Source organism: Scatophagus argus, chromosome 3 (assembly GCF_020382885.2).
Source record: "Scatophagus argus isolate fScaArg1 chromosome 3, fScaArg1.pri, whole genome shotgun sequence".
NCBI classification, from domain to species: Eukaryota; Metazoa; Chordata; class Actinopteri; family Scatophagidae; genus Scatophagus; species Scatophagus argus.
In genome coordinates this window covers 10,219,431-10,247,421 of record NC_058495.1, presented here as the reverse complement: position 1 = coordinate 10,247,421, position 27,991 = coordinate 10,219,431, and the positions used below count along the sequence as shown (strand labels likewise).

Genomic DNA, 27,991 nt, shown 5'->3' with positions numbered 1-27,991 from the left:
AATGATAAAATAATGGTTAAAAAAAAAATGTGTCTGTCTTTATTGGCATTCATGTGTAAAATGTCATTCTGGGTTGTATATTTCTATCCAGTGGAAAATAGGGATGTATTGTAAACTTGTGGTATATTCAATTGTATACAACTGTGAAATATAAATATGAAACAATTTATACACAGAATCATTTGAAAAGAAAATATTTAAACACTTAACCTCAAAAGAAGGTGCAAATGAATCTTAACTGTATAATCTTTAGTGGACTGCAAAATTCCTGCTGGCCAGAGTTTGAGGATCAACGTAACCTTTGTTGCACTGTATAGTAAAGCACCATAGAACCATTGGACTGAGGGTTATACTTCATGTTGTATAGACTGAGAAACAACTTCATAGTACTGCAAGTGATGACGTGGTTTCAAAGGTTGCCTCAGTGTCAGAGGTTGAACCATACCCAGAAATATCAAATTCTTAAAAAATTAGAGATTATTTTATGTACAGTACCTGCAAAACGTATTTTGAGAACAAAATATTAAACACAAAATACCAAAATTGCAGTAAACAGGACTCAAAACCTGCTGGTACTGCTCTCTGTGGATGTAGTTTTTTGAGAAATGATTATAATCCAGAAGATTAAAAGTTGTTCGATGCTCTACTTTGTCTGCAACAAAATCACAATGTACCGGCGAGGTCAGGCTGATGAATGGAGCTTCAGCCGTTCAAAGGACACTTTGGCACGCAAACAAACACTAAGAAATTATCATCCAGCTCAGGTCCAAACATGAAACTGCAGTTCTCATCAGAGAGTCTATTTCCATGAAGGTCTTCCAGCAGCCTGCCTGCTACAACTTGCTATCACGAGCTTTCACTCACTTGAGTCACCTGAGTGAGACGTAGCTCGTGCGTCCCAGTTTCAGTCTTCCAGCTTGGCGGTGGTGCTATAATGAGTTGTCATGTCGCGAGTCTCCTCTGCCGCTGTCAAAGGTGAGCTGTGGAGGTCCACCTGCGGAAACATAAAGAGATGTGAGTCCAGCTCGGCAGACGCACAGCATTCATATTTGATCAGAATAAAAACGACACAGAAGAGAAAGTGCAACCGCTGCAGTCGTGGCCCAAACAGGCAGCAGGTTAACTGAACACATTGTCAGCACTTGAACTAGTTATTTACTCTTATTTCACCAAGTCAGCTGAAATGTCACTTCGGTTCTGACTCAAATGCCAGCAGAGCTCGTCATCCGACATCCAAGTCAGTGTGAAGACAGAAGGGGTGTGTGTGTGTCAGTCATGCTGCCTCTTCATCGCTCTACCTTTGTAATTTATGATGTTTACTGCATATATGTTTCTCTCTCTCTCTCATCCTCTCTGTCCTATCTACCTTTTCTTCCCCCCCTTCACCCAGCCGACTATCAGCAGGATGGTTCTCCCTTGTGAGCCAGGTACTACTCAAGGTTTCTTCCTGTTAAAAGGGAGTTTTTCCTTGCCACTGTCTGCTTGCTTGGGGGTTCAGGCTCTGGGTCTCTGTGAAGCATCTAGAGACAATTTTAATTGCATAAGGTGCTATATAAATAAACTGAAATTGAATTGAAATTACCTTCTTCACAGGAGAGTCCGATCCAGCCGTGCAGGCAGCTACAGCGGCCATTGCGTCGGTCGCACGGGGCCCCGTTCTCGCATTCACATGTCTCTGCGCAGTCTGGCCCATAACGATTTGCTCTGCAGTCTGATGCAAAACACAAATGAACACTGGTTAATCAAACTACTGAGATTGATGTGATTTCAAAGAACTATTTAGACATTTTTGGAAATAAACTTATTCACTTTCTAGCAGAGACATGACAGGATTGAAACATCTGTCTTATCTAAATGGCAAATATGAAGCTACTGCCAACAGTCAGTCGAAGACATGAAACAGTCAGTTGAGATGACAGATCTGCCTACAAGCATACCATCTTCTCATCCAACTCTCTGCTAGAAAGCTAATTTTCCAAAAATGCAAACTATTCCTTTGAAATGGCAGGTTGGTCATTAGCTGTATGCCAGAGGACAAATGATTCGTCGTGCTACTCTACTCGGGTACAAGACGTTTCATTTAACAGAATGCTTTTGGCTAAATTGCCATCACCACAGTCATTTCTGAGGTTGTTTCCAGCTTCTCTTGCATGCAATCCACTGATTAGTCATGTGATTTACAAATAATACATTTAGAAAATATGTTTTCGTAAAAGAATATTAACCTTAGCAGCTATCCAATCCATTTTTCAACACAAAGCGGCATATTCTGTTCACTTTAAACTTAGTTATTCAATCTCATATTAATGGGGGAGTTAACGCTTTCATCCTTAATTTCCCTGCTGAACAAGTCACCACCACCTCTCTTAAATAAGGTACATGAGGAGTTGAGCAACATGTTTTAAATTTGATGGACAAGCACTGAAGCTTACGCTGGACTGCCTCACATGTGTGACTCTGTGTGTTTTCTAACAGTCCAAAAGAGGATAGAAGATTACCAATGTCACATCTGGGTCCAGTCTTCCCAGAGAAGCAAAGACATCTTCCTGTCACGGGATCACATGGAGCATCGCCCTCACAGTCGCACACCCTGCCACAGCCAACACCATAGGTACCCTGTTCACACACTGAGAGGGGACAGGAAAAACATTTTCAGTGAGAATAAACGGCAGTGATCCTGTCATTATATTGAGATAATCAACAGTGATTTGACTGACCTCGGTGGCAGCGAGCTCCGTGAAATCCTGGAGGACAGATGCACTGGCCTGACACAGGGTGACAGGAGGCTCCGTTCGTACAGTCACACTGCAGCTGGCACAGCGGGCCGTGGAGACCAGGGGGACATGCTGAGGATGAGGGATTCATGCCGCAAAATTTTATGGTTTAAAATGTTCTCAGTGAATTAATAATTGAGTATAAACAAGCAAAGTCTTTTCCTGTTTTCTAGCTCTACCCCATTAACGGTCTCATGACCACTCAAATTCATCTTGTGTAATGCAACGAGAAATGGTGTAAATGGTGTTGCTCATTATTGTGTTTTTATGGTTTCTGGACCACAGTGGAGCTCTGTGGCCCAGAGGATAAAGACGTACCAGGCTTCCACAAACAAAACTCTAATGGAATGTACTGACAATAAAAAATAATCAACTATCACTGGCCTGATCCTTTAAGACACCCTTCTTTGTGTGTGTTAATCCGTTCAGTTCTCACCATGTTCACACAGATGTCCATAGTAGCCTGGACCGCACTGACACGTCCCTGTCACTCTGTCACAAGTGCTGTTATTATGACAGTTACATTTCTGCTGGCAGTTGGCACCAAATCTGCCCGCAGGACATTCTGAGAGACGAGCGGATAAAACAGGAAGAAGCAAAATGACTTAATGACTGAACACTGGTCTCTAGGTTTACATTTAACAAGCAGAATCAGGTGCTAAAAAAAAAAAAAAGATGAAAAAGATGTATAGAAGTGTTGTCACCTTTATCGCAGTGTGCACCAGTCCAGCCAAGACCGCAGGTGCAGTTGCCGGTTGCAGTGTCACACACGCCGCCATTGCTGCAGTTGCAGCGCTGCTCACAATCCACCCCGAACCAGCTGGGAGGGCAGCCTGGGGGCAGAAAACACAGGCTCAAATTAAACTGAGGAAAATGTTCTGCTTCATTGTCAAAACAGATGCCAAATAACAAAAAGAAGATGTTTTTCGTTTTTCTAAAAAAATAAAAATAAAATAATAACAATAATAATAATGTCAGGGCTTGTTTTCTTTCCTTTAGAAGGAGCAGTTTAGTGTCCTTCATTTTTGTACAGTAAGAAAAACAACTCACACAGACATGAAAATTGCCTGTCCTACATAATCCATCACAGTAAAGCACAGAGTCTCGATGACACTAATGTGAACCTGCACAGAATCCAGACTTTGAAGTGATCACAGGGCTCCTGTTCAGAGATCTGAGAGCTCCTTCACAAGCTTGAAGAGGTCAGGAGGTCAGATTGTTAAATAGTCATGTTACATCTGATACTGGTACATCAAGGATTTTTTTAACTATTATGAAGCAGTGAGCTTTGTGGAATAAAACACGACTGATGATGTCTGAAGTGGTTTCTAAAGTTCACTGAGTCAGTCACACACTTTGCGGAGTTGACAAAAGTTACAATTAGTTACTGCACAAGGACAATTCTTATAATTAAGCTAGTTTGTCAATATAGCCAGTAAAAGACACATATTAATCACGTCTGTCCCATAAGTGTGTTCATAAACATTTTTCATATGAATTTTGCTTTTACCCAATGATCTGTAAAACTAACAAGAACAGACAAAATATACAAGGACAAACATGAAGATGAGACACACACTTAACATGGCCTGGTCCATCTGGTCCTCACTGTAATTCACGTGGGAGTCATAACCTTTGATTTTTTTTTCCACTACTTGAGCTCCCGTACTGAAAACTCACCATGTCCACAGTCCTTTCCACTACGTCCAGGGATGCACACACAGCGACCGCTGACCGGATCATTCTGGGCACCGTCTCCACACAGCACTGCCTGAGCACAGTCGACCCCGTAACGCCCGGCTGGACACGCTGTCACCAATGAGACACACACACACACACCAGATTACATATCACCCTATACTATCATTTATTATTAATTCATTGCCTCTTCAGATGGGTTTCAGATGGACTCACTGATGTTGCAGCGCGCTCCAATAAACCCTGCTGGACATTCACAGGCCCCAGTGGAAGGAACGCACTTCCCTCCATTATCACACTGGCACTCTCGTTCACAATTTGGACCATAACGACCGTCTCCACAAACTACAAATTGAGCAAAGATTGAGTACCTTAAAAGGCTTTTACTCCCTCAGTGTAATGTGATATGTCTACGAGGCATAAACATGCTGTTTTTCATACTTTGGTCACATTTGGGGCCATGGAAACCTGGAGCGCAGTAACATGACCCAGACACAGGGTGGCAGAGTTGGTTTGTCTGAGAGCACTGGCAGACCTGGTTACAGTTCTGTCCAAATGTTCCTGGAAGACAAGCTGATGGAAGGAGAGACAGGGATCACATGTGCAGGTTGTTTATGTTTGCCGATGCATCATAAACATGTCATTCAAAGTGTTTTCATTAAAGAATGGGCTGATAAAAACAAAGAAAACAACAAAGCTTCTCAGTCTTCCAGATGGGCTGAAAAGCAGCGGAGGCAGAAGTTGTTCCTGCAGCACTCACTCTGTTCGCAGCCGTTTCCTGTGAATCCAGGAGGACAGCCACAGTCTCCAGAGACGTGGTGGCAGGATGTGCCCTGAGCACAGGTGCAGCGCTGCATGCAGTCCTTCCCATACATGCCGGGCAAGCATGCTAAAAAGAATAACAGCAGGATATGTTTATAAACATAACATGGGAAGACATGTTCATGCACATCCCTTTTTTTCCCTTTCTACCTTAATCCTGCTTATAGATGTTGACCAGATATAAGGACACATAAAGGAGAACCCTGGCATGCACAAGTCTGACATTTATCAAATCAAGTCAGTTTCATCTAAAATATCAAATGAATAAGTAAACATTAAGAGTAATAAGACATTAGTCACATTAAGCATTTTATCCAAAATGTAAAGTTTTCTCTAGTCCTGCCTGTGCATACAGACTTCTGAAAATCTATCAGGTTCAAAAGAACAAGACAAACTTCGTCCACCAGGTGTTGCAAGAGCAGCGTAGTCTCTTTAGCTGCAGGTGGGTACCTTTGTCACAGAGTTTTCCTCTCCAGCCTGGTGGACAGTGACACTCTCCAGTGACGTGGTGACATGAGGGCCCGTGCACACACTGACATCTTTCCTCACAGCGGCCTCCAAACAGGCCTGGTTCACATGCTGAGCAGGAAATATGCAAATTGGAGCTTATGATTCACAAAGATACACAATACTTGGAGTCCAACAGTTTCCACGGTGCAACAGTCTGTGTGAGGTCACAGTTTCTGCAGGTTCATTAGTTTTGCCACAGTCGATCACCTTTCTCACAGCGCTCTCCGATCCAGCCGGCCCTGCAGCTGCACTGTCCGGTCTGTCTGTCACACTGGCCGCCGTTCTCACATTCACACTGCTGATGGCAGTCCGCCCCGAACCGGCCCGCTACACACTCTGTGTAAACACGCAGCAGCATGCACAAGCAGAAACACAAGAGAAAGACAACAGAGACACCCTGATGTGAACCACACACGATAAGCCTAAACCTGCCATGTCATATTTCTGCTGAGAGCTGCAACATGCTTTTTCTTTTGTTTTTCCACCAATAATTTATAGTTGGACACAGTCTGGAGTTGGCAATCATGAGGCAGTAGCCACACAGTTTAGAAGGTAAAGACATTCCAGCGACAGGATTAGAGGTTTCCTGAGCATGAAGAGGGGGCTGGGCCTGGCACAGCACGACAGAGAGAGGGTCTAACAGGCACGGAGGGAGGATAGTGTGTGATGTGGAGCTCAGTGGGAGAACGAGCTGGAATGCCATTGCCGGGTCGATGGAGACTTTTACAGAGTGGACTCGTATGTGGTGCAGGAACAAACTGTGCCAGCAAATAACCAGACCGTAGGCAAAAACAAATGAGCTAAGGCCGCAAATTGAAGTCAGACTGATGTATTTCCTGAGCACAGTAAAACAACCACAGGCCACCGCTTTAAACGCTTACTTCAGGGTTCAGGTAATATCATTCTTCTGCATTTCTTTCCAGACTAACCAACATCATTAAGGCTTTGCAAGACGAGTTCAGCATTACTAAAACAGGATCTGTAGAGCTGGGCCAGAGGAATGAAAATCTCTATCAGATTCACTTTGACAGTGAATATGTTCATCGGTGTATGTATCAGTGTGTATATTTCCTCATTCTGAATCACTTCTTATATGTTTCTGCTGTTTAATACCAGTATTACAAGGCTGACTTTTTGGGAGAAATGTTAAGATGTTGCTGGTTATCGTCATCAGCCACTGAGATTTACTGAAAATTGTGATGTGAGATTCATGTGTGAGAGAGAAACATGTCAAGTAATGGCGGAAACATTAACTTAACAGTATAGTTAATCTCATCAGGTTTAGCCAAAAATCACAAACTTGTCTGAGTCTGTTCTTAAAGGCTTGATGTGAATGAAGAAAACTTCTGACTTCCTGACTTTCTTACCCAGTTCACAGGCTGTGCCCATCCATCCACTGGCACACGTACATTTTCCACTGGTCTTGTTACAAGAGGCTCCATTCTGACACAAGCAGCGCTGCTGACAGTCTGCTCCGTAAAAACCTGCAGGGCATTCTGGGGTAAAAACGCACAGACAAAACCATCTCATGAGCCCTTATTTACATGCCACACAGGTGATAGTTTTGCTGTGTGTGTGGTGTCCACTCACCTTCTGTGCAGTTGGGTCCAGTCCAGCCTGGCGTGCACACACACCGCCCACTGGCCGGGTGGCAGATGCCATTGTTACGGCAGCTACAGGTTTGGTTACATCCTTCCCCATAGAAACCAGTTGGGCAGGCTGCCAAGACAGGGACAAACAATATCATTACCTCCACATGAACTCTATTGATCAAGAGTGGAATTTCCAGCGTCTGGTAATTGATACAGGCCACAGCATGGGGAACACCAAGTCGGTGCTTTCTCATGTTTGACTGGGCTGGGTTTTCCCAAATACCTCTGAAACCAGGAACATCTTTGTTCCACTGTGAGTCAGTGTCACAAAGATGTTCCTGGCGCTTTGATTGCTGATACACAAATGTCATGATACAAACCAACTGAGCTTCTCATTCCACCTTTCTTTCATAACAACAGAGCTTTCTGTGGTGCACCGGTCACTCACTCAGGTTGCAGAAAGGACCCATCCAGCCAGCAGGACAAGAACAAACTCCACTGACGTGATCACAGCTTCCACCGTTTAGACACAAACACTTCTCCTGGCAGTCGAGCCCATAGAAACCCTGAGGACATGCTAGAACACACAAACACATGTTAAGAATACCAGATAATAGCATATGCTACGTGCAATAGGTGAATTTGGCTTCTCGATCAATAAGCTTCTCTTACGCTTTTCACAGAAGGTCCCAGTCCATCCCACCTGGCAGGTACAAGCTCCACTCACATGGTCGCACATGGCCCTGTTGTCACACTGACACCGATGGTGGCAGCCGAGACCGAACATACCTGCAGGACACTCTGAGGAAATATCACACACACGCATAACTTAGATTTACAGGCAAATGACATGTAGCCTCCAATACCACTGAACACAGCTAGATACTGTAAAATAAGTTCCACGGCAAACAAAAAAAAAACTCAACGCCAAACAGAGAGTGAAACATTAAAGCTACAATGTGTACGATTTGAAATTGCCACCTTGGCACCATCTAGTGGTAACACCAAGAATTACACTGTGTGGAATCATAACCATGCACACTGCAAAAGAATGAATGAGCTGACAGAAACACATAAGTTGCACTGGTTGGTTTTGACATTGTTAAGTGAAAGAAACAAAAAAAACTTGTATTTACCTTATTAACCATGTTTAAGTCCGTCACCTAAGACTGAAACATGGTTAACAGACTGAGCTCAAGAGATCAACGGTATTCAGGGATTTTGGGTTCTTTCACAGCCCAAAATTTTGAGAGCTAAGACTTTATGGTGTGCAAGAACTCTTTTCCTACCAAGAAATGCTATGAAATCATGAAGCACTGAGGTGTTTCAATGCTGTAGCACATGTCTGCTTACTCTGGTGGCACTGTGTTCCAGTGTAGCCAGCCTCACAGTTGCACTGGCCCGTCACAGCATCGCAGCTGCCGTCTCCGTTTCTACAGTCGCATGTTTCTGCACAGTCGGTCCCCCAGTGCCCCGCATCACAGGCTGCAAGTGAAAAATGTGAGTGTCACGTGTAACCAGGAACACGTTTTACTGGCAGGCACATGAGATCTTACATAATTCTCTGATTAATCTTTTCCCGCGCTGTTACCTTTCCTGCAGTTGTGCCCAGTCCAGCCAGGAGCGCAGGTACAGCGTCCACTCACCGCGTCACAGCGAGCATTGTTCTCGCACACACACTTCATTTGGCACCCTTGACCAAAACGTCCACTCGGGCAGGCTGCACAAGTTAGAAAAAACAAACAAAAAAAAAACAACAAAATCTTAAAACATCAACACTAATTTACCATAACCAACTCCATCAGATTAAATGAAAGCACAGCAAGTTCCCATGACAGTTTTGGCTCCATCCTTGTAAGTGGTTGTTCGAAATGGAACTGCATTTGATCTTCCCATTGAAAATACATCTGAGGTGGTTTTCAGGGCAGCGGAAGCATTTTAGCTGATGACCTCGGAGGGAAAAACTACCCTCCTTCTTCTCATCCAAACTGCACCCCTGCACAATTTTAATAATCCACAGCGCTGTCCTCCTCCTCAGCTGGCTGACTGTTTAATGATTGATGCTATGGAAACCAAAAATGCACACTGCCAATACTCACAATTTTGGCAGAATCTGCCCATGTAGCCTGGAGGACAGCTACACGACCCGTTGTGTTTATCACACACGCCTCCGTTCTCACACACTGGGCAGGTTTCTGCGCAGCCTGGACCCCAGAAACCCTCTGGACACACTGAAAAAAATTTTATTCACATTTTTTTCACAATCATGTAAAATTTATGTGGTTATTTTGCGGTTAGTTGTTAAAAACTGTTTACACCAAGGTTTATTATAGTTAACTAAAACTAAAATCAAAACATCTTAACTTTCTGAAAAAAAAAAAAAAAACAGACTTCAGAAAAAATAAGGTGAACTGAAATAATAATACGCATTCGGAATTTCTTAAATCTTGACAAATATATGCCATATCATGACTTCATCAAAAAACCCATAAAATTAAACATTTTTAAAGAATAAAAGCCGAACTGAGAAGAGCAAACCCATTCTGGAAACTAAATGAAACAAAAATATTGAAAAATGAATGAAAAATACAAAACTATCACTCTGGTTTGGACTCACAGTTCTCACAGTGCTTTCCTGACGTCCCAGCTGGACACTTGCACTGGCCCGACACTTGGTCACAGGGCGCGCCGGTGCAGTTACAGGCGTGTACGCAGCCTGGTCCAAACCTTCCATCTGGACAGTCTGAAATGGGTCACACAGGAGAAATTTGTCTCCATACAGGAGGACTAAAAGACAAACAAGTCTTGAAGGAGGAGGAGAGCATGTCTCCTGCGGGACCACCTACCCTGATCGCAGTTCTCTCCATGACGACCGGCGGGGCACTTTCGTTGGCACTCTCCGGTCACATGATCACATGACACTCCTGGCGGACAGGTGCACTTCTTCTCACAGCCGGCTCCGTAGGTACCTGGACTGCATTCTGGAGACAGAGCAGGACAGAGCACCAAATGACACAAAGACACATTCTGGAGAGTGAGGACAATTTCAGCCTGAATTTACATTTTCATCACAGCATGCAAGGACGTTCATTCACTAACTAGATTCTATTTGTATATATATACAACTCCTCTATTTGTCTGACAGTGTGTCTACAGGTGTGCTGCTGCTTCCCTGTTGTGTTTATCATCATCAATTCACCATCTGTGATTGTACAATAATAACACCTTACCAGCAGTTAACGTAACGTGAGCTCTTTTGATGAGCAGAGCACTGTGACCGTACGCTCACCTTCCTTGCAGGTGCTTCCCTTGTATCCAGATTTACATACACAGGTGCCATGACGGCGGTGACACTCCAACGTGTTCTGCTGGACACACCGACACTCCTCAGAACAGCCTGGGCCGAAGGTCCACTTTGGGCACGCTGAAGGACAAGGGACGAGAAGACAGTGAAAGGTATACACACGTGTATGTACAGAAAGAAATGTGATATGACGTTAAAATTATAGCTGCAGTGCAAGTATTTACAAGCTTGTTTTACTGCAAATGGATGCTTGCAATGCTAGTGAAATTCAGTGAGTCAATTAATGCTGTTATAATCTGGGATTCCTGACATGGGAGTTCAAGTGTGAGACTTTGGTAATATTAGGGCAGTAGGACTCACGGAGGTGGCAGAAGCGTCCGTAGAGTCCGGGATCACATAGACAGGCTCCGTAGGTCCGGTGGCAGCGCCCGTTATTGGCACAGTTACACTTTTTATTGCACTGCTTCCCATAGAAGCCCTTAGGACAGCCTGCACACGGGACACAAGTCAATAGCTCGAGATACTCAGATCATGTTGTGGTGGGAGAGAAATGTCCTCAATGAAAATTAAAGAACAAACATCAAGTTAAAAAAAAAATAAAAAATGGCTCACCATCCTGGCACAAGTCTCCGCTGACCCCAGGCGGGCAGCGGCAGCTCCCAGTGACAGGATCACAGCTGGCACCATTTTTACACTTACAGGGGAAGGAGCAGTTTTTACCAAAGTACCCCTCAGAGCATGCTGCAAATTAAAAAATAATAAAACAGTTGATCACTGTTAAACTGCCAACAGAACACAAAAGCGCATATATCAGTATGTCAGGGGTCTCACTCTGGTTGCAGACGATGCCGATCCACCCATCAGGGCAGTCGCAGCCAGTTTTCCATGGATTACATTTTCCTCCATTCGAACAGTCGTCACACGTCAAACTGCAGTCATTGCCAAAAGTGTCATCCAAACACACTGGAAACAATAGCGATAAGAATAAGACTGAAGCTCCCTGTGGTCTTCATCACAGTCAGGACCACTCACAGCGATGCATTTATTTATTTTTATCAAATGCTCATAAACAGAATTAATGAACTGCCTCAGACAGAACTTGTCTCTGATTTTATCAGATGTCACCGTTCACAGAGTTAATTTAAGTCCCCCTTCAGTCAAAAACATAACACTACAACTGAATGTTGAGCTGTGCAGAATGATGTGTGTTCAGAGTCTGACACCATAAGGCTGTTTTCATATTCATTACTGAAAGTGTTTACTGAAAATGTCAAAAATTTATAAAGTCAAAAAAATGTTTTGCAGATGTTACTCTTGTCAACTTTAAATGACGCTACATTAACTGTTCAGCTTCTTTTGTTGTGAAAATAGTCCATCAAATCTGGGTGACAGAAAACGGAGTCTTTGCCTTCCTGTTATGGGATTCGTTTATCTTGCAGGAGCCCCAACATTCCTCCTGGAGAAGCTGTGGTGTTACAGTATGTACCAAAAGTCTGGCAGCACGAAGCTCAGTAATTAACCCCCACTGTGTGGTCTGCGCCCACCTGCAGTGAATGAGTCTGTCTGACAGCTTTACTCCCTGGGAGTCACACTCAGGTAATCAGATACAGTTTCCTGTTAGTGATAATGAGTGGGTAATGGTTTGGAGGGGGGGCTCACCAAATTTCTCTGCCAGGTTGCTCTCGGCCCTCAGCTCCCCCTCGTCATCTTCATAGTCGTCATAGCGCTCCAGGGGTTGGCTGTAGTCCTGCATCAAGGTGAGCTGGGGGCGAATGAGGGGCAACTCGATGGGACCTCCGCTGGACAGGGCCTCCACTGTGTCTTCTAATGCTGCAGGGTGGTAGAAAGAAGGTGAAATACACACACTGCAAACAACATGCACTGCATGTCATTTAGTTTTTTTCAATCCCATTTCTGGAATAAGTGAAAAAAAAAGTCCAGAAGAATTTTCTCGCAACTAATATGATAGTAAATTAAATTAAAAATAAATGAGAGAATGACCGCATTTCTTAGGTTGACTTAGGTTGACTATTGCATTACTCTAGATTTAAAATCTGGTTTAAAGCACAAACTGCTGAAACTTTCACAACCCCTTGGTAAGTTCAAATGTCAATTAAGAAAAGAGGAGACATTTCTGTATTTTTAAGACAAATTCTGTCTCCACAAAACGTTATTTTCCAGTGCTCTGCGCCCAGCCCTAATGAAAACACACACAGGTGTTAATAATTAAATGAATGGTGGCTGAGTTTAATTTGGCTGCTTCAGTTTCAGGGTCCCGGTACCAACTGGCTCGCCGTCAGGCTGTCATGGTTCACTGGGAAAACCTGGCAAACTGTTGTTGTCATAAGGCAACAGTAACATCTTTTAATACTGTTTTATTGGGAACACATGTGCTTTTCCTACTTTGACAAGTCAACATTTCTGCTGTGAAAAAGGCCTGTTATTTGTTATTATTTATTTATCAGCTGGCACCAATAATACACCTGCATCCTCTTTTACTTTATCAAACTGTGGCCACTTTAAATGGACTTTTCAAATGGTGCAACTCTTCAGCACTGACAGTCTAGGCTGAACCACTCTGGATGTTTTTATCTGTTTCTGATGTGATTCTCACTCCCCTGCTCTCTTTAACGTGACTGCAGATACTCACGGATGCAGGATTGCCGGTCCTCATCCAGACGGAAACCCCGGCGGCAGAAACACTGAAAGGAACCTGCGCTGTTCTGGCATGTGTGATCACAGCCTCCATTAGCAGCCAGGCACTCATCTACATCTGAACAACACAGACACAACACAGACTCAAACATGTCTGCCACAACATGAGGAGGAGTTCAGGAAAGTCAAACTGGACAACAGAAATATACATTCAGTATATTACAGTCACAATAGCGTGAGTGTCATCCATATTTTGACTAAGGGTTAAACATACCATCGCAGCTACATCCATCTGAGTTGAGTCTGTATCCTGCTGAGCAGTAGCATTCATAACCTCCGGGGTAGTTGGTACAGTCCTGCTCACAGCAGGAGCTCTGCTCTTCACACTCATCGACGTCTGCCAAACACAACAAGCAGGAAGACTAAAATTATGAAGTGACGTGACGCGCTCCCCTGCTTACTGACACATGCTTTTTAATGACACAGCGTAAATGGTACAGATTTAACAGCCAATTAAAGTCATGGTTACAAGCTTAGGGTGAGTTTAAACTTCTCCTCTATAAACTGGCTTGAATCAGTTAATGTAGTCCAGGGGGCGATAGCATACAACAGTTGTCCTAAAAACATATTTTATCCAATATGAATTCAGCATCAAACTGAATCTAAATCCTTTTGAACTCAGCTTCCAGCTCATCAGATAAAATAAATATATATATAATATATATAAATAAATAATAAATAAAACTAATGCAGTCTCATACAACAGTCCTCCAATAAATCCTCCCTTCACCAAAGTTCTAATTTTCACTTTTTATTGAAACTGTTTAAGTTATTTTGGATTGTTTGCCTCCTGGTATTTCATCAACTTCTGTTCATCAATTTCAACACACTTTACTGACTTTACTGACATATCAAGCTAATAGTTCAATGGAAGGCTTGAGCACTGATGTAATGCACCAGTGTGATCTGTCATGGCCATGTTTTCAAGCCAAATCAAACACATTGTAGTGTCTTACCAACACAGGTTTTCAGGTCGTCATCCAGTCTGTAACCATGGTTACAGGAGCAAACAGGCCCACTGGTTGAATGTTGGCAGTGGTGCGAACAGCCGCCGTTGTTGTTCTCGCAGCTGTTCACGATCTCCATCTCAATTCCTTCAACAAGTTCACAGTAGGATAAAATGTGTGTTAATGATGGACAGAACTGTCCTGAGCCAAATAAATATAAAGTTTCTATGCATGTGATAATGTATGTAATAAACTGACTGTAGCACTGCTTTCCGTCAGAGCCCAGCTCATAGGCGGCGTTACACACACAGGCATAAGAGCCAAGTGTGTTGTGGCAGCCATGAGCACAGTTGGCCTCTTCTGTTTCACACTCATCGACATCTGTGATAAAAGTATGTAAAAAAAAAATAAATAAATAAATAAATAAAAACAATAAAATGGAGAAGTACATGTGTTTCAGTTACATCCTTCATTGTGCCTCTCACAAATCAAACCCATTTCTTCACCTGACAACCATCTTTCACAAACTTTTCACTAATTGCATCTTTTTTTTTTATTCTTAAAAGCTTAACTTGTTTTAGTCATGACAATGTAGATTGTAGATTTCCATTTCAAACATTTTCACAACTGGATGACCTGCTGATGAAGATGATCAAAACCTCTAAAGCTGCTATTAAATATGGCAAGATTGTTTTGTAAACATTTTATATACAGTATGTACATATATATGTCCTTAATGTAATAATGTCATTATTGTCACAGGTGAATTTACCTTCACAGGTTTTCCTGTCTTCTGCCAGGATGTAACCAGCTTTACAGTCACAGTGAGCTTTGCCACCATCGACCCGACACTCGTGCATGCAGCCTCCATTCTGATCTGCGCAGGGATTCTGCACTGCACCACAAAAAGCACATGATCATAAACATAAATCCACTGGTGTCAGTCAAATGGGGAACACTTTGGAAAGTGATGCAGAGCATGTGGAGAGCACACTGTCACCCTGCACCTCAACACCATCTCTTTATTGGTCTCTCTGCATAGTTGTGTGTGTCTGTGCGTGTGTTTGACATGCATAAGCCTGTCCAGCACCTGGGATGAGCTCTTGAAAATTTAGAGGAGCAATTACAAAGTAAAAGCATCTGAAAGACAGTAATTTAAAATGCATATATGTATAATTTCCTGCCCCCAGAGAGCTGAACTCAACTGCACTGCAGCAGGGATTGGAGAGGTTAAAAGAAGTAAGAAGGGCAAAACACTAATTTGAGAGAGAAAACAATGAAGGAGATGCTGTGGCTCACTCCCATTTCTCTCCCCATGAATGACACAGACATCCTGTCAGATAATTACAACCGGCAGCTTAGCTAAGCAATGTGTTGTTAATTTTAACAATCAACACTTTCATAATCTTCCAGTAATATGGTGCATATTAATTCTCCTTTTTGCCTCTGCCATTTATGTTGATGCACATTTAGTGTTGCCTTACACCAGAGTATGGCCACTCACGTTTGCAATGCTTGCCATCCTCTGCTAGCACATAATTTGGCTTGCAGCGACAGCGGAAATGAGCAGCAGACTGCTGCACACAGTAGTGTTCACATCCTCCATTGCTGATGGCACATGAATGGACAGCTAAAAAAAAAAAAATTGAGAAAACTATTGAGATGACAAAAGGTGAAAGAAAGAAGAGAAACAGGCAGTCACACATAATGAAAAAGTCAGGCATCTTGGCAGAAAAAATGTCCATTAATCCTGAATCCTAAAAGTGCAGTTTCATGTTAGTTGTGTTACTTTTATTTTGACTACATTGTCACATCTGCAGGAATATTTCTCAGAGAAGTTATGACCTCCATACTGCCCCTCAGAGAATACCTCAGAGAATTTCTATGCTCTGAGATCCATCAGCACGGAAAAGGCCAAAAATCACAGAGAGGCTTGAATGGCAGGCCATCTGTGATGGACAACGCTCGTCCGCTCAATCATTTTCCCACGGTCGTGTTTCTCTTCTTCGTAGCAACAGATGAAAGCCCCAGTGGACAGCCTGGACTCGATCCCCTCAGAGAAAACAAAAGGTAGCGGCCGAACAGCCTGGTCTTCTCAAACACTGTGTTTTTCATACTCAAAGGATGGAGTCAAGATCCATCCATCACAAGTACACGTCAAGCCACTGATTGCTTTCCAGCCCAAATATTATTCAGCCACACGCTAAATGTGTGGGATACATCTGACCTCTACTGGCAGATCAAGAGCTGGATAAGACCAGAAGAGCCGAGATTGAATTGATTTGAGGACATCTGCTCTTCTTTTTCTCTTTTTGACTGATGATTGTGATTTTGCTGATTGGAATGTGTTGTCTTCTATCCAGTATTCATGGGTTTATGCTGCGCACAGTGCAAAACTGAACTGAGCACTTGTTACATGGAAAGATGATTTCAGTACATGATCTATTTGTGACACACTTTGCAGCTTGCCTCTGCACAGTGTGACCCCGACTGTCAGCAGACGGATAGTCAGCCTCACAGATAAGCTTCACCTGGGACTCAGTCCAGATGTGCTTTATAATTATTAGCGCAATCAGTCATTTCTTGCAACAGCTGTCACACACTAGAGCCTCTCAGGGACAGTTGGGTCCCAGCTACAGTCTCTGCTCTAGAAGACAATGGAACGACTTTTACTTCATGAAGCCAAGAGACACATAATGCTTTCCTCTCTGAATGTGAGGACACTCTGTAAACATTCCTGACAGCAGAAACTGGTGCCAGGTTTACACTCATTTCTCTATCAGCTATTTCTGCATAACCCAAATCTAATTTATCGGTGTGACAGAAACAGCATACAGGCACAGCATACATGCATAAACACTGCAGAGGTCAAGAGTGACAGGTTAATATTTAAGAAATGAAACCTGTTTGAACTGTCAAATAACATAACATAACAACAGCTGTGAGAATCTAATGAAGGCAAAAGATGACATGAAAATCACTGTCATTTAAAATGGTAAATAAAGCCACAGTTTCATACATTCTTTCATTATAATTGTGTCACTTGGCTCAATTATAAGTGATTCTACAGTGTCGAGACGGTGGAGTCGTTGTGCATCGTTTTTCCTTGTTATATTCAGTTGCTGTTCTGGAGCTCTCAATCAAACCACACGATGTTCCTCTTCAGCAGGTGGAGTTTGCCCAGTGATCGTGGCACTGCAGACGTTCAACATTAAATTTTCCTGAGCACTTAAGTGAAACTGTCGAGCTTTCAGTAAACGGAAGTCACTTTAGAGACATTTGACAATTAAAGGATAACGGTAAATTCTAAAATAAAGCATAATTATGGCACAGGTAGAATTATAAATTTGAGAGTCTGACTCAGTTATATCTGTTAATCAGCAAAGTCCTACATTGCTAAAATTCCTGAAATTGCTGGTTATGCAACACTAGGATTTGATTTAGTATTAAAATAAAATTATAAAATTTACTGACAGTAAATAACACTGGCAAACAAGTTTTGTCGCTTACAAATCCAATAAATTTTTTTAAATTAATTAATAGCCACCATCTGATCAGTTTGTAAACCTAGAGAACAAAGTCCAGAGAAAAACTAATATTTGAATGCTCCTCTACCTGTTATTAGACTGAAAACAGTCATGGTATGAAGCTTTGTTGCGAGTACAGATACTGTAATACTTCAAAGTACAAACCAGAGCTGAAATGATCAGTCAGTGGGGCGTTTGTTTGCCTTTACTAAGAGCAAACAGTGAAGAGAAAACATGAAACAAGAACAGAGAGATGGGGGACACTCAATGTGCAACTGTAATTGCTGTAACTATAAAAAACTGCTAATCAATTCACTTTTTCTTTTTCAAGAAAAAATTCCCTCAGTTGTGAGTGTTCGCCACTTCACTATGTACTATGAGAACACAAACGGAATATTTTTGCCTTCTGGACTAAAACAAGACAAGTTATTCAGTGACAGGAAATTGCAATGGCCATTTTTCACAATTTACTGACATTTTAAATGCCAGCTACTGGCAGATTAGTAGATAGTAAAAATGGTATTTGGCTGCAGAGTGTAAATGTTCTCCAGCACATTTCAATCGCATTTATACAGTAGAAGGGAGGAAGGAAGGAGAGAGGGAAGGAGGAGACCTCAAATCATGTTGTGGTCTACTGTGTTGATGTTATCCCTGTTAACTGAAAGGACAATGTAAGCACTGCCACAAAGCTGTGATGATCCTTACCGAGGCAGGTGCGGCCGTCCACGTGCAAGCGAGAGCCTAAGTTGCATTCGCAGTAGTAGGAGCCCCTGGTGTTAACACATCTGTGCTGGCAGCCTCCGTTATGGACCTGGCACTCATCAATATCTGCAGGTGAGGAGGGAGAAACGAGACAAGCAGGCAGAAGGAGAGAGACGGGAGAGAAATGAGTGTAATTTGATTACATCCTCTCATTATAGGGGAAAAAAAAGGTCCTAAATACAAGGCCAGATGAGCTGCCAAGCTGAGAGAGGAATTTAATGCAGTTTTTAGGATAAAGATTTACTGCGAGGAGAAATGACATGATGGATGAGAAGGGAAAGTATTCCACAAGTGCACTGCAGCTTAAACAAATCCCCCATGTGGTAACAACTACTGAACATTTAAAACCAAATTTAAATTCCTCTGCCTCTTGTCGACGTCCCTTGGGTGCAGCAAACATATGGAAACTTAGATCAGAGAATGCAAAACATACACATTCCTCTCAGCCAAGCGTTGAGATTATAAACAAATAAAAGAAGGGGCTTCTTCGTCTGGGAAAGTGCTGGTGAGCGAAACACGACAGCCTCACCGTGTGACCAGATTTCAAACAAAACAAGCCGTGTTCCTAAACATTTCTTATTTTAGGGGTCAAAGACTAATAAATTGTTGTCTGAGTTCCACAGCAGACCCCCTGTGAGATCTGAGCTGATTTATGAAGCCCAACTCTGTTTGGACTTCTGCTAACAGCCCGTCTGCCACCATCACCATCATCATCATCAGGAAAATTAGGACACGAAGTCCAACCCACCTCACCTCCAGGCCAGGGACAAGTTACCTGTTGGCTTCAACATTACTAAAATAAGCACAGTGGAATAACTGGAAATGTTGCTGATTGAAACAAGCGACATGACACATTAAAAAGGTGAGTGTGAATGTCTTCTGGCTGCTGTACGAGGTCTCTAAAAACAGCTAACACATCATAAAAGACTATTAGTCAGCACCAAGCCAAGTGTCTGGCTGAGAAATGTGTTGTTCAGTACAGTCTTGACTCCAGGCAGCTATTTTCAACTAGAAACTATTTGAAAAATCCCTGTGTCAAAGAGCTGTTTTTACAAACTAGTTGAGTAATATCATTTACGGAAACATAACTTCACTTGTACTTAGTTTTAGTGTTGTGTAATAGAAGCTTTAATACAAACATTGATTGTCCCAGTACACACCACACATTTGGTCTGTGTTGGATATAATGCACTACAAACAGTTAAGCATAAATAAATGCCAGAGAATTTCTCAACATTCACCACACTGTAAATGCATTCCCTATAAAAATAAATAGTTCTGCACCATCAGTGGGAAGATTAATTAACAAATAAACACATGTATACAGTCGTCGTGTTATATCTCGCCTCTTTGTTCATTTCCTCCCACAGTCCAAAGACAGGCTGGTCAGGGTGAACTGAAAGTTTAAAGTTCTATATACTGTACATGTACAGTGTCATGATGCTACTGTCCCGTATATCCTCTAACTGGCAAACTGAAGAACAATAACTGTGCAAACTGTATCAAGATATTGTGTATACTTGCAATAACTATGCTGAAATGTTACATTAAGTTAATGCTGTTTTTTGCAGACAAAATTAATTTGAAAATTTTGCAAGTTATAAGTTCCCTTTCTATTCTATTTCATTTTATGGGTAGAGATATGTTTTAGTTTATTGACTATTATGTGATTTTAAATTTTTGTTTATCTTTATTTTTGCTTTAGTGTGGATGCCAGGAAGACTAGCAAACATGTTATGCAAGCAAATCATATTTTGCTTTGGGATCCGAATGATATGTTTTTTAATATTATATTATTACTATTTCCATTTTTGCCTTTATTTGATAACAGCAGTTGAGATCCAGTTTTGTGGGGACGGGGATATGATGTGCACCAAAGTACCTTGGACAGGAGCTGAACCGTGGAAGTTGTGATGATGCGATGAACACCTCAACTACATATTAACACTTTTTAAGCTGATGTAGGGAACCTGTTATGGAAGAGTCGCTAATTATGTTCATCAGATATGGGGCAACATTAGCACATTTTTAGCTTTGTGTGTGTGTCCACCTGACTTCATTCTCCTTTTAGCTCCTTTTTTAGTCACCTCCATAGAAATATATAATAATTAAAATAACTTTATTTATACAGCACATTTTAAGAACCAGTTTCCCAAGCTGCTAAAAGGTGCTGTTAAAAACAAAACTTCCAAACAGACACAACAGAAGAGCAAAGTAAAGTAATATAGAAAATTAATGGATGTGTGTCTCTTTAGCTGCTAAATGCTCCACTATGTCACTGACTATGTCTGTGTGCTGTTTGGTGACTCAGAGTGTTTATAACATACATAAAAACTGAACTGTGGCCTCCATAGGGCTCGATTCATATTGTGTGGGACGGAGGAAGCCTTGTCCATAAATGCGTTCTTTACAAGACCCAATACATGTGATCCGCAGCGTTGTATACTATGACATTTTAGTGGTTAATATGATAGATGAATCACTGATTCTACTCTTCACATAAAAAACAAGGGTAGGATTAGGATAAAGAACAAAAATGTAGTGTATGAGCATAAAGGGCCTAAAATCCACTCTCTTAATGGTTCCAGTAAAACCTGCCCAAGAAAGCTAAATCATAGAAATATCCTGCGGCTGAACCCATCTAATGTCCCACGACATCTTCAAATATAGTGTTTGGGGCAGAAATGATCTTCTAAACTTTCCTCTTCTTTGTCTCTCTGCTGCCAGACTTCAGCTTCACTTCATCCAGGAAAGCTGGCAGGAGCTGTCCTTTCGTTTTTCCATCCATGCTGCATGCCGTCCTTTGGTTTGGTTTTTGGTGAAATGGTTCCAGCGCTGTTACCCTGTTACTGACTGCAGCGCACAGCCAGTGAATCCCCTCCAGCCTCGAGAACATGATCCCCTCCGAGCTCGGAGCCAAAGCCTCAGCAGTCATTGGCTTTTGCAGAAGACACATTAATTCTCTGCCCGCAGCCACCTACAGTGTGGTGTCATCTTCACGGAAAACTATTTTGGTCCATTTTGGAAAAAAAGGTTATTTGTTTATTGTGCATGCAAGATGAATTTCTCTTGATTTATCTCCAAGAATGACATCCAAGCAACAGATCTGAGGGATTATCAGCATTGCGGTAATAATAAATGTAAAACATGTTTCATCTTGTGCATTTATCCCAAAGTGCTGCTGTCCTGCCATACATGAAAAGAAACATTGACATAAACTGTTGAGAGAGTATCTGGTTTCTACTCCTGTTTATGTTAGCATTACAAAGCATCTCTCATGATTCATAGTTCATGGTTTCATGTGCTATAATCTTTACTGACAAAAGTCATCCTCCCCTTCTCTGATCAGAGACAAAGTTATGTGGGCATTGCCAGATCGCACGTACCGCAGACAGATTATCAGTAGGACTGATTAGTCAGTTTGACTGTAGGACAAACAAACAGTCTGACCACAGAACATAACTCCTAGTTATTAATTAGGTCCCTCTGTAGATAAAAATGATGAAGATATGTGCAACCAGAAATAACTGTCAACATTTGTGAAATTAACTTATGTTTCTGAAAGGACTGCATTTCCCAGTTTGCTAGAAAGAGTAAAAATAATTTATTGTAAAAATGAAATGATAGTGTTAAGCTCTTAAGCTACCTCAGCTATGTCTGCATTTTGGCTGTGAAATTATCACTTACCTGCTGTCGGGTAACCAATGTTGTGGCCATGGTATCCATGGTAACAGTGCGGCCGATAGCAAATTCTTCTATAGTAACTGTACGGATAGTTTGCAGCAGATGTCAGACTTGCCATCACTTCAATTAACGCCAAAAAGAAAATCCACCCTCCTGATGACCAAGCCATGACCATAAGTGAAATGTTATGCTTTTTTAAAAAAAAAAAATTAACTGTAAAAATTACACAATGTTAACATTATTTTTGTCCAGCATGTTAGAGTCAAAGTGAGCGAGCCGTTTCCAGGTGCTGAATCCCGGTCTGATGTAACACAGTAACTACTTCTCATTCACTCTGCCTCCTGATTTTTCTCCCTCCTCTTCCATCTCCGTCTCTCGTCCACCCTCCCTTCTACTAAAACTACATGTCCACCACATTAAAGATCCTCCTCTCTCTCCTCTTTCTCTCCCTCGAGCCTAAATTCTCTTACACCAATAGATAGATTCAGCACTGCGTGCACTACAATCCTGCATTTTACCAGCCAACAGTGATTGATGCACTTAAGTGATTTACTATGTTTTACTACTAAGCCACTGTATTTTACTGTCTCTTCAAAGAATGTTTTGTGATACAAAAAAAAAAGAGATTTATGACTGCACATCACTCAGGTGTTGGAAAATAAAGAATGTGAACAGACTAAACAATGTTCTATCTATACTTTTCTTTTGATATAAAACAAACCTGCCCCGAAAGCAAAACCAAATTTTTGGTAAGTGCCAGAAGTCAGACTGAGTATTTTTAATCCAAACACCTGGGAGAGGAATTAGCCTTGCTGAGAAATCGTCTATTTGGGAGTTAAGGCCACAGCCTCCCATCTGTTGCCAGCACAAAGACACAGCAGGACCACAACAGCAATCAACAATGCTTATAAAAAGCAAAGCATGTTCATGGTCAGCGTCACTTCCCTCAGCTGAACAAAATGGCCACCCAGCACAATGGGCTTCACCTCTTGTGGCTGTTCTTCTTAATAATGCAGCCTTAAAGCTTCTCTAACAGACCCCTGTACAGTCATCACATCAGGACACAAGCAGAAGCACAAGCACAAGTATTCAAGCTCAGACAGACAAGCAGAAACTGATACAGATATTTTTTGTGACACAGCACGCCAACAAGTTAACAACTCTGCATATGTCGCACATAAAATGCAAAATGTTCAGACTTCAGAATCATGTGGACATTGATGCCAGCCAGGCGAGGAGGAAAGCAGCCCGCATGGAAGACAGATGATAGGCTCAGAGCCATAAGTCATCTGTATAAGATCCCAAAAAAATGTGAATAAAATACCATGAAAATGCAGGAGAGAACCTAGCAACAGCAAAAAAAAAGAAAAAAAAAACATCTTTAAGGGGAAACTCGAGTTAACTAGAGTTAACTAGAGTTAACTCGAGCATCAAATACCTGTTGATTTTGGAAGACATTACTCACACTCGACTAGAGCTCAGTATTAAGACAGGTGCTAAGCCCTGGCAGACCATTACTCCCACCTTCATGCTTGCATTGGTCTGAGCAGTTTTAAGTTCATTTGGCATGACGGCTAAAATGTCGACGCTGCTGCGCTGAGCTCAGCATGACAGCAGTTACTGTTGGACCTCTACACTTTGATGAGTGCCATTTTTATCACTGATGCTTATTCAAAATAAAATATATTAATATCTAAATAAAATGGAATTTGACCAGAAGCTTAAATCTAGGGACTCTCCACCAGGGATTAAATTTTATTCAGGATTTATTTTTTTCTTTTCACTGAACAAAAGATGTATTTGTTCGTTTCTTGTCCATGCCAGCAGTATAAGCATATTAAAATCCAGCAACAGATGTCTTTCATTAAAAAAAAATAAATGTTGCCAAGGACGTAATTCCCCAAAAGCATTTCTTGGGTTGTGTATGATCCAACTCCAGAGAATCATTTATTCTTAACAGCTAAATGAATGGATCTTGTCTCTCATCTCGACTTTGACTCTGCAGTCCTCCCACCTACGGCTCGTCGTGCAGGAGGAAAGCTGATCGCTTTCTGGAAGCGCAGCACCACACATGCAGCGCTGATTTAAACATCCACAACACTCATCCAGCTTCTTTTACCTCTGTTAATACTACTGCCAATTACACACAATTACAACATGAATGCTGCCGGTCACTGTTTTCCTCCAGCATATACCAGTGGCAGAGGGCAGAGAGCTATGAAAGCCAGCTGTGACAACATTCCCATCAACTATCCTAACAACCGTGATCTGGATCAGATCTCTAGCTGGTTCCTCCAGCAGACGGCCACACTGTTGAGGATCCAGCGTCTTTCCTCTGGGCTTGGCTGTTGCACAGTGGAATCATTATTCTTATTAAACCAACCACTCGCAGAGGTTTCCGAATCAAAGACATCAAACTATGATGGGAGGAAAAACAAATCTCATGGGAAAATGGTGGGAAGAAGCTCGGCTTTGGTGAGCTGGAGTTCACAGATGCTGGACCTCATGACGGACTGCTGTGCTTTCTTCCACAGAAAATCAGAGCTGGGAAATCATTTTATTGTTGTTATTATGATTATGATATATTAAAATGAACTGGTCCTGTAATTCCCTTGAGTTACAAGATTTGGTTTTGATGTTGACTCATTGCAAAATGTACATACACTGAGCTACAAATGAAAACAAAAACAAAAGTACTTTAATGTCACCATAAATACATAGAGAACAAAGGACAAGAAAAAAATAAAAAATCATCAGAGCAATGGCTGCTGTAAGATCTATGGAGGTGATTAGGGGCTAATTGCGTTTAAAATGAAACAGGTCGTTCAACATGTCATCCAATGATCTATAAGCTGTTAAAACAAGTCTTAGACTCTGCAGCCATGCTAAACACTCAGAACACTAAAGGTAAACCCATGATGACGTCACGCACTGTTTCATGGACCGCTGTTTGGCATTACAGCCGTCTTGCTTTCCTGGAGCCAGAAGATGCTGATATTGATATTAATTCAGCACCACCACACAACAAATATAGCAGAGGACTCACCTTGACAGGTTTTTCCATCTTCGTTCAGTTTCTGTCCAGGAGGACACCTGCAGTAGAAGCTTCCAATGGTGTTACAGCAGAGAGCCTCGCAGCCTCCATTGGTTTCCTCACATTCATTCACATCTGATGGAGTGAAACAAAGACAAAGTTAATCCTGCAGTCATTAAAACCACAACCAAAAGAAGAAACTACAAAAAACAAAGAACTGTTGTGGAGAAACAGTCAAACATGTTCAAAAAGTTTCGGTTTTTTAGCGTGAAGCAGTTTTTGGATTAAGAAAAATTGCGCCTTCCTGTTCATGTCACTTTGATTATATTTCAAATGTTTTCAGCGAATAAATTTGGATCTAGCTTTCAAAAGTGTGGAAAATGCTCAAGTGCCTGGAAATTCATGAGAATTACTGTGGGGGAACTGTGTGCACCATTTCCATCCTTTAACTTGCCTACTTTGTACCAACTTCAAGGAAAATGAAAAAGGAAAAATACACAATACATCCAAAATGGGATGGACATGTAATAATAATACATTGAGCAGGACAAAATGAAATATGCAGGAGTAATATGTTGTCCAAACCACCTCGAACCTATAAACTTCCGCCAACAAGAACCTGGTGCAGAACCTCCAAAACATTTCCACAAGATGATCCATTTCATTTCCATCAGCTAAATATCCTGCCAAAGTTGTCATCAGCTAAACCAGATAAAATCTTTCCGTCCAGTTCCCAGACTACAAATAATGACCGGGGTCAGATACAGGTGCTGACAGTGCAGCATATACCATAATGTTAGCTGCAGAGCTTCTGCATAATGAGCAGACATTTAAATTGAAAATGAAAGGAGCGATGTGTTATGCACTGTTCGATTTTACGCTGCAGTGTCAGAACACGGCTCCACAATGCCTGCATTAACGCTAAACTTCATTCATATGGGGGTTTGTCAGGAGAGATTACGCTCACAGAGTAGCTTTAGACTTGATGACACTGGGTTGCTTCAGTTGCTATGCCAGCAGAAGGAATCTTGGACTGAAAACTGAAAGCCATGGAGAAAATTAGGAAGGAGAATTCACTTGGCACTAATCATCTTGTAAACTTTCCCCATGTCCATAAAAGAGGAGAGTTATTGTGCAGAGGAAGAGTATGAATGACCAACCCCCCCCCGAGCAAATTTCAGTACATCGCAATTGCCAGCGTTTAACCAGCCAATTAAACAGTTTCTCTCTCTGTTTACACCATCTGGAAATGGTCACACCAAAAACATTGCCAAATGTTTAAAAACTGTCATAAAACCTAAAGAGCATGCAATATATCATGAAATGTTACCTTTAACATGTACACTATGAAATATGATTCTTAATGAATTTATTAGTCCCAATCTTCTGAGCAAAACTAGATAAACTGCAGCCAAGGATCCAGTCTGGGATGCTCACTGATTTTTATTTGGGCACTACATCACAAGAGCTTGATTTAATGAGTCTGGGTCCTGGGGTGAGAGAGAGTGCCTGCCTTTTAGCACAGTTCATTTAACTTGCAAAATAACTACTGTAATGACAGCAGGTTTGAAGGACCTTATGCAAGAAACAACCACACTAAAGCAGGCAAGTAGTGGCAACTGATCAGAGTGAACCTGAGGTCAAGGGCAGCATTAAAGACCCTGAAGGAGCCTGCGGTGAGATCTGCAGCATGACTGTGTTTGTGTTGTGCTGACTGCGTGTGAGGACATATGTCCCCCGGCCCTCGTCTCCCCCCTGAGGACACACACCTGTGTGGCAGCTTGAGTCGGGGTCTGCCCCGGGTCAGTGTTACGCTCATCATTCTCCAAGTCTTTCTGCCCAGTAAGCAGGCAGGAATGTTGAACTGTTAGAGCTCAGGAGGAGAATAATGTAAGGCAGCAGTGGGAATGTCTACAGTAGATTGATAAAATACCTCGTTTAGAGCGGAGGATTTCTTTTTTTTTCCCTCAACTGGGCATTAAGTTCAGCCAAAGTCTCTGTTTAGAGGGCAGAAGAAACTCATTAAAGGAAAACCAAGTACAGACTTTATGTTTTTAATATGGAAATGAACCATTGGCCTGGACTTTTAGGATGTTTGTATTGGTCTTCAGTTACTTGTTGATGTTCTTTCACACTTGGAATCAATAAATCAAAAAAAAAAAAACCAAAACTGATTAACCAAATTATTGTTAATATTTTGACTGCAGCAGAGAATGTATAACCTAAAAACATCACTGTATATCTGTGCTACACTTACTGTTTCTATTTGTATAAGGGTTAGGGTTAGGGCCCCAGCCACAAAAGTATTTTCTCTGAATGTCTAAACTCAATAACCTCTGAGGACGTGAGTGAATCTGGGGTTTGGAGCAGAGGCCACGCCTTCACCTGACTCCAGGGGGAATTTAATTTTACGTCACCGTCACCCATCCATCAATACGTCACCGAGCTGAACCTCCACCAGAGTGATCAGACACATTTGAAAAGGAACGAAACAAGAGCTGTAGCCTCTTTAAAAAAAAAAAAAAAAAAAAAGGTCTTTGGACCTCTACACTTTGATGATTGCGATTTGTATCACTGCTGCTACATTGGATCAACAGGTTTCTTGTCTCTGACCTGAGCCTC

General features: G+C 41.9%; 1 protein-coding gene across 3 annotated transcripts in view; it reads right to left on the bottom strand.

Annotated features, from left to right (window-relative positions):
* Positions 1 to 13: 13 nt before the first annotated feature.
* The window catches only part of megf6b (multiple EGF-like-domains 6b), a 54,740-nt gene continuing 26,762 nt past the window's right edge, over positions 14 to 27,991 (bottom strand). For 2 of the 3 annotated variants that reach the window (XM_046383329.1, XM_046383328.1), the window contains exons 5-38: positions 25,382 to 25,504; positions 18,595 to 18,717; positions 15,867 to 15,992; positions 15,135 to 15,257; positions 14,621 to 14,743; positions 14,372 to 14,509; positions 13,630 to 13,752; positions 13,351 to 13,473; positions 12,360 to 12,530; positions 11,532 to 11,663; positions 11,313 to 11,441; positions 11,061 to 11,189; positions 10,686 to 10,820; positions 10,243 to 10,377; positions 10,014 to 10,139; positions 9,496 to 9,627; positions 8,988 to 9,116; positions 8,750 to 8,881; positions 8,069 to 8,197; positions 7,845 to 7,973; positions 7,395 to 7,523; positions 7,172 to 7,300; positions 6,012 to 6,140; positions 5,745 to 5,873; positions 5,233 to 5,361; positions 4,914 to 5,045; positions 4,689 to 4,817; positions 4,455 to 4,583; positions 3,479 to 3,607; positions 3,211 to 3,339; positions 2,718 to 2,846; positions 2,499 to 2,627; positions 1,583 to 1,711; positions 14 to 994 (exon numbers count right to left, since the gene is read on the bottom strand). In XM_046383329.1, the coding sequence (XP_046239285.1) occupies positions 930 to 994; positions 1,583 to 1,711; positions 2,499 to 2,627; positions 2,718 to 2,846; positions 3,211 to 3,339; positions 3,479 to 3,607; positions 4,455 to 4,583; positions 4,689 to 4,817; positions 4,914 to 5,045; positions 5,233 to 5,361; positions 5,745 to 5,873; positions 6,012 to 6,140; positions 7,172 to 7,300; positions 7,395 to 7,523; positions 7,845 to 7,973; positions 8,069 to 8,197; positions 8,750 to 8,881; positions 8,988 to 9,116; positions 9,496 to 9,627; positions 10,014 to 10,139; positions 10,243 to 10,377; positions 10,686 to 10,820; positions 11,061 to 11,189; positions 11,313 to 11,441; positions 11,532 to 11,663; positions 12,360 to 12,530; positions 13,351 to 13,473; positions 13,630 to 13,752; positions 14,372 to 14,509; positions 14,621 to 14,743; positions 15,135 to 15,257; positions 15,867 to 15,992; positions 18,595 to 18,717; positions 25,382 to 25,504 (4,355 nt within the window). In that variant the 3' untranslated portion in view covers positions 14 to 929. Of the gene's footprint in view, positions 995 to 1,582; positions 1,712 to 2,498; positions 2,628 to 2,717; positions 2,847 to 3,210; positions 3,340 to 3,478; positions 3,608 to 4,454; positions 4,584 to 4,688; positions 4,818 to 4,913; positions 5,046 to 5,232; positions 5,362 to 5,744; positions 5,874 to 6,011; positions 6,141 to 7,171; positions 7,301 to 7,394; positions 7,524 to 7,844; positions 7,974 to 8,068; positions 8,198 to 8,749; positions 8,882 to 8,987; positions 9,117 to 9,495; positions 9,628 to 10,013; positions 10,140 to 10,242; positions 10,378 to 10,685; positions 10,821 to 11,060; positions 11,190 to 11,312; positions 11,442 to 11,531; positions 11,664 to 12,359; positions 12,531 to 13,350; positions 13,474 to 13,629; positions 13,753 to 14,371; positions 14,510 to 14,620; positions 14,744 to 15,134; positions 15,258 to 15,866; positions 15,993 to 18,594; positions 18,718 to 22,338; positions 22,510 to 25,381; positions 25,505 to 27,991 lie in introns of those variants that run through there. The other variant, XM_046383330.1, reaches the window with a different exon arrangement.